The sequence below is a fragment of the Microtus ochrogaster genome, chromosome 1 (genome assembly GCF_000317375.1).
Source record: "Microtus ochrogaster isolate Prairie Vole_2 chromosome 1, MicOch1.0, whole genome shotgun sequence".
In the NCBI taxonomy this organism is placed as follows: Eukaryota; Metazoa; Chordata; class Mammalia; order Rodentia; family Cricetidae; genus Microtus; species Microtus ochrogaster.
This window is the reverse complement of record NC_022009.1, coordinates 93,585,623-93,590,059: the sequence shown is the minus strand read 5'-3', so window position 1 is coordinate 93,590,059 and position 4,437 is coordinate 93,585,623. Positions and strand designations below refer to the sequence as shown.

Sequence of the window (4,437 nt, the reverse complement as noted above, 5' to 3'; positions counted from 1 at the left end):
CTCGAACTCACAGAGATCTGCCTGCCTCTGCCTCCCAAGTGCTGGGATTAAAGGCGTGCGCCACCACCGCCCGGCATAAGTACAGATGTTTTAATTACAAAATTTTGATTCTACTTTAATAGTTTTTTTTTTAGAAAAGTTATTTTATGGGTATGGTGTTTTGTCTGCATGTGGCTGTGCACCGTGTGTGTGCTTATGGCCCTCAGTTTTAGCTGCAAAATCCGGCAACTCTTTAAGAAGTCCTGCCATGAAACACTTAAATGGTGTGGATAAAAGCTGACTGCATGCTTTTTGTTTTTAAGCTGTAGCAGGAAAAAAGCTGCATCATTTTGAAATGCTGGCTTTCTGGGCCATCCTGCCAGTGCAAATTCTGACTCTTTCAGGCAGGCAGGCAGTCTGACTACGGAGCATTTGAGTGTGGTTTGTGAGCACACTGCTGCAGCCTGCTTGCTGGCAGGGACCTTGAAATGCCATAGAGTTGTGGCAATAAATGTGGCTACAGCCGGTACCTCTGCCAGGAGGCTGAAATCTCAGAAAGCTAAGTAATGGGCTGGATTCAGCCGTCAAAGCCACAGCTTTAATCCTCTCTATATTGCTTAGCAAATTAAAGACTCCTGTGATCATAAAAAGAGAGAGATATACAGTAAAGAGATTCAAAGACAAAGAAAACCTCTAAATGGTTTACATTGTGTTAAAAATATATGGAAGCTTGGGAGAGTAAAGAGGTTAAAGTCCTCAAAATAAAAAAGAAAGATGTGGTACACGCCGTTAGTCCCAACACTTGGTAGACAGAGGCAGACAAACCTCTGTGAGTTCAAGGCGTGGTGGTACACATCCTTAACCCAATGCTTGGGAGGTAGATAGACCTCTGTGAATTCAAGGTGTGGTGGTGCACACCTTTAATCCTAGAGCTTTGGGGGCAGATGCAGGTGGATCTCTGTGAGTTCAAGAACAGCCTGGTCTACAGAGGGAGTTCCAGGACAGCCAAAGATATACAGAGTACTTGTCTCAAAAAGTAAAAGTAAAAATAAAAGAAATAGAGGTTAAAGTAAAATCACACAAAGATGGAAAATATATAGAGAATCTGGATACTGTATGTTATTATGCTCTCTTTGAATTGTTTGAATGCTGAGGAAAGAGCCACAGCTGCTAAAAGATATTTGCTTATAAATGCTGCTGAATTAATCCAAGATAGGTATTTTGAAAATACCTTGACTTCCAAATTGAAGTCAAAAGGTATGTTACTTTGGAAAAGAGATTTTGCTTTTGTTTTCACAGGAAATGAGAGGCTATGGATTCATTTTGAGTTAATAATAATCAGGTTTGATCAAGGAAAACCACCCAAGAAATCTCTGGTAGGAACAGATGGTCCAGATGTCATAGTTCTACATCAAGAACATAACAGGTTCAAGACTGCTGCCTGAGATGATAAAGACTCACAGGATACTCCAGTCAGGACTTGATCATAATTCAAAATTTTCTTTAGGTCCCCATAAGATTATTAGCACCCCCAACCAGCAGGAAGTAGCCTGGAATACTACGCCCACATTCCCCCAAAATGGACTATTTTCCTTTGTTAAAAAAAAGGGGGGGGAGAAGTGGTGTGGGACAATTCTATATTCTGTCAATTATGTTTTAAACAAACACTGATTGGCCAGTAGCCAGGCAGGAAATATGGGTGGGACAACCAGACAGGAAGTACAGGCGGGTTAATGAGATCAGAAGAATTCTGGGAAGGAGGAAGCCCATTCCTCTGCAGTCCTGCCCAGACACTAAAGATGCAGAATGTGACCTACCCCGCTGAAAAAGGTACCAAGCCATGTGGCTAACATAGATAAGAATATGTTACAAGAGCTAATATAAGTTATAAGAGCTAATATAAGTTATAAGAGTTAATACAAAGCCAATCAGTTTATCATTAAAAAATGCTACACGGGAAAATACCATGGGTCGTAATTCACATATTTTAAGCTAATAGAACACTTTTGATCAATCAAGAAGAAAGAATAAAAACAATTTTCCAAAGAAGGGGAAAATTGTCCTGTACAAAGATAACTACTACTCCTTTTAAAATGGGTCCTTCCTAATGTCTCTCAGGTATGGGCTTAAGCAACCTTTCCACTTCAGCTTCCAAAGTAGCTAATGGTACCCGCTACTATTTCTTCTTGGAGACTTTCCCCAATAGTTTAAAAACACTTTTATTATTTTGTATGTCTAATGTTTTGCCTGCATGATGTCTGTGCACAACTTGTGTGTCTAGTACTTAAGGAGGCTAGAAGAGGACATGGGATCCTCTAAAACTGGAGTTATAGAGAGGTGTAAAGTTGCCCTGTGGGTGCTGGAAATGAACTTGTTTTTTCTGGAAGAGCAGCCAATGTTCACCCACTGAGCCATCTCTCCAGCTCTCACCCCACATTTTCTTTTAAGAAAAAAATTAAGTGAAGCTCTTCTTCTGTAGTCAAGGCCAATTTTAAGCTTTCTGCAAAATTCCTTTTCCTGAATGCCATTGCCAGGATTATAAGCATAAACTACCCACTGTGTGTATGTGTGTGACTGTGTGTGTGCACGCACGTGCATATACTTTTAGTTGGAGGTATCATTCCTCTGGCACCACTTACTTAAAAAAAAAAACAAACCAGGGTTTCTCACTGGATTCAATTCAACAAGTAGGCTAGGCTAGGTGGCAAGGCCCAAATTCATTCTGTCTTTCCTCTCCAGACTAATCCAGTACCATCAAGCTCAGCTTTTAAAATCTGGGTTCTGGGTTTGAACACAGGTCTTCATGTTGTAAGAAGCATTTACCAACCCAGCCCTGAAAACCCATTCTTGAATGAACAAATATAGAGAAGGACTTGGGAGTTCCTCCAAATGTGGCTAAAAACCCTGATAAATGCAATTGACAATAACATACAGATTGTGCGCATAAAAAAGGTTAACTTTTTCTGTAAGTGAATAGAACCAAGCTCTCCCTGAGCTGAGCACAGAGATAAGTGTGCAGACCTGTAATTCTAGCAGTCTAGACGGAGAAGCAGGAGGGTCAGGACTTCATCTGGTCTCACCTACATAGAGAGTTTAAGGACAGTCTGAGTACCATGAGAATTTGTCTCACAGTTCCCTAAAACTCTTTCCTCTACAGTGCACCAGCAGGGTATTCAATGTCTCATAAATCTTTCATAATGTACAGCAATAGCATTTGAACGTCACTGGAGACACAGCATATACCTTTGTTTAAATGCGACAGATGTTTTACGACTAAACCCTAAAATATTTTAAGAAGCACGCCTTTAATCCCACAATGCCAGGAGGCAGAGACAGGTGGATATCTTTGAATTTGAGGACACTTGGTCTACAAAGTGTTCTGTCTACAAAGAACAACAAAAATATGTGTTTAGTTTAAAAGTTATTCCTAGTTTTATCTAGCTATACATATACATGTTTTAAAGAATTTAACAATGGATTTCAAAACTTACATGTTCCATATAAGCTAGGAAAGATGCCTTGGCCCCTATGAAGTGCATTACAAGATATGGTGTAGACCATTCCTTAAACCAAGTCTTCATTAGTATGGTTATAAAGATGAGGCCCTACAGAAGAAACCCCAAGGCTAACCTTGGGAAAGAAGGTACTCATCACTGGGGTGCTGCCATGATCCCAGGGGAGAGGAAGCTGGGACAAGAGTTCTACTTACTGCATCATCTTTGTTTTCAGTCTTAGATGAAGCTTCTGTTTCCATTGGGGCCTCATTGTGATCGCCTTCCAGATTCTGCTTCTCAACCACTGATGCACTGGCCACACTGAAGATTCCATGGATGTTAATACGAACTTTAACTTTTACCTTAGAACTATCACCATCAGACTGTGGGAAAACATTCTGAATAGTGAAGTTTCCTTAGGGGGGAAAAAGCTTTGATTAGTGATGAACATCAGATCAAACTCATTTAGGGTTTTAATAACTTAATCATCATCTTTAAGGCACACATAAAAATATGATTAAATTCTGGATGATCGCTATGGAATAAGTGATGTGATCAGATTACTCTCTTTGCAGTATTAGCAAAGCTGCTGTGAAGACTCACACAGTCAGTAGTTTTCTAGGAAAAAGGTGATGTTACTATTTACATATTTATCATGTGCACGTGCACAGACACATATATGCCACCATGTGAGTGTGGAGGTCAGAGACAACTTTCAGGAGCTCTTCTTTTCTTCTACCGTGGGAGTCTTCTGGGAGACTAAACACAGGTCATCAGGCTTGGTGGCAAGTGCCTTTATCACACTGAGCTATCTTGCCAAAGCAAGAACTAGCATTTTAAACTAAGGACAATTTGATTTGATTCAAAAGCCAGTAAATGATTAAGTAACTTATAATCAAAAGCCAAAATAACAAGATCTAATTTCTGAATTAAAAAAATATATATATATGTATATATATAAGCT

The 4,437-nt window shown here is 39.8% G+C and overlaps 1 protein-coding gene across 2 annotated transcripts in view; it reads right to left on the bottom strand.

Annotated features, from left to right (window-relative positions):
• Hspa4l (heat shock protein family A (Hsp70) member 4 like) overlaps positions 1–4,437 on the bottom strand; it is a 49,996-nt gene that overhangs the window by 19,088 nt on the left and 26,471 nt on the right. For both annotated transcript variants that reach the window (XM_005343928.3, XM_013348624.2), the window contains exon 12: positions 3,689–3,888. In XM_005343928.3, the coding sequence (XP_005343985.1) occupies positions 3,689–3,888 (200 nt within the window). The remainder of the gene's footprint in view (positions 1–3,688; positions 3,889–4,437) is intronic.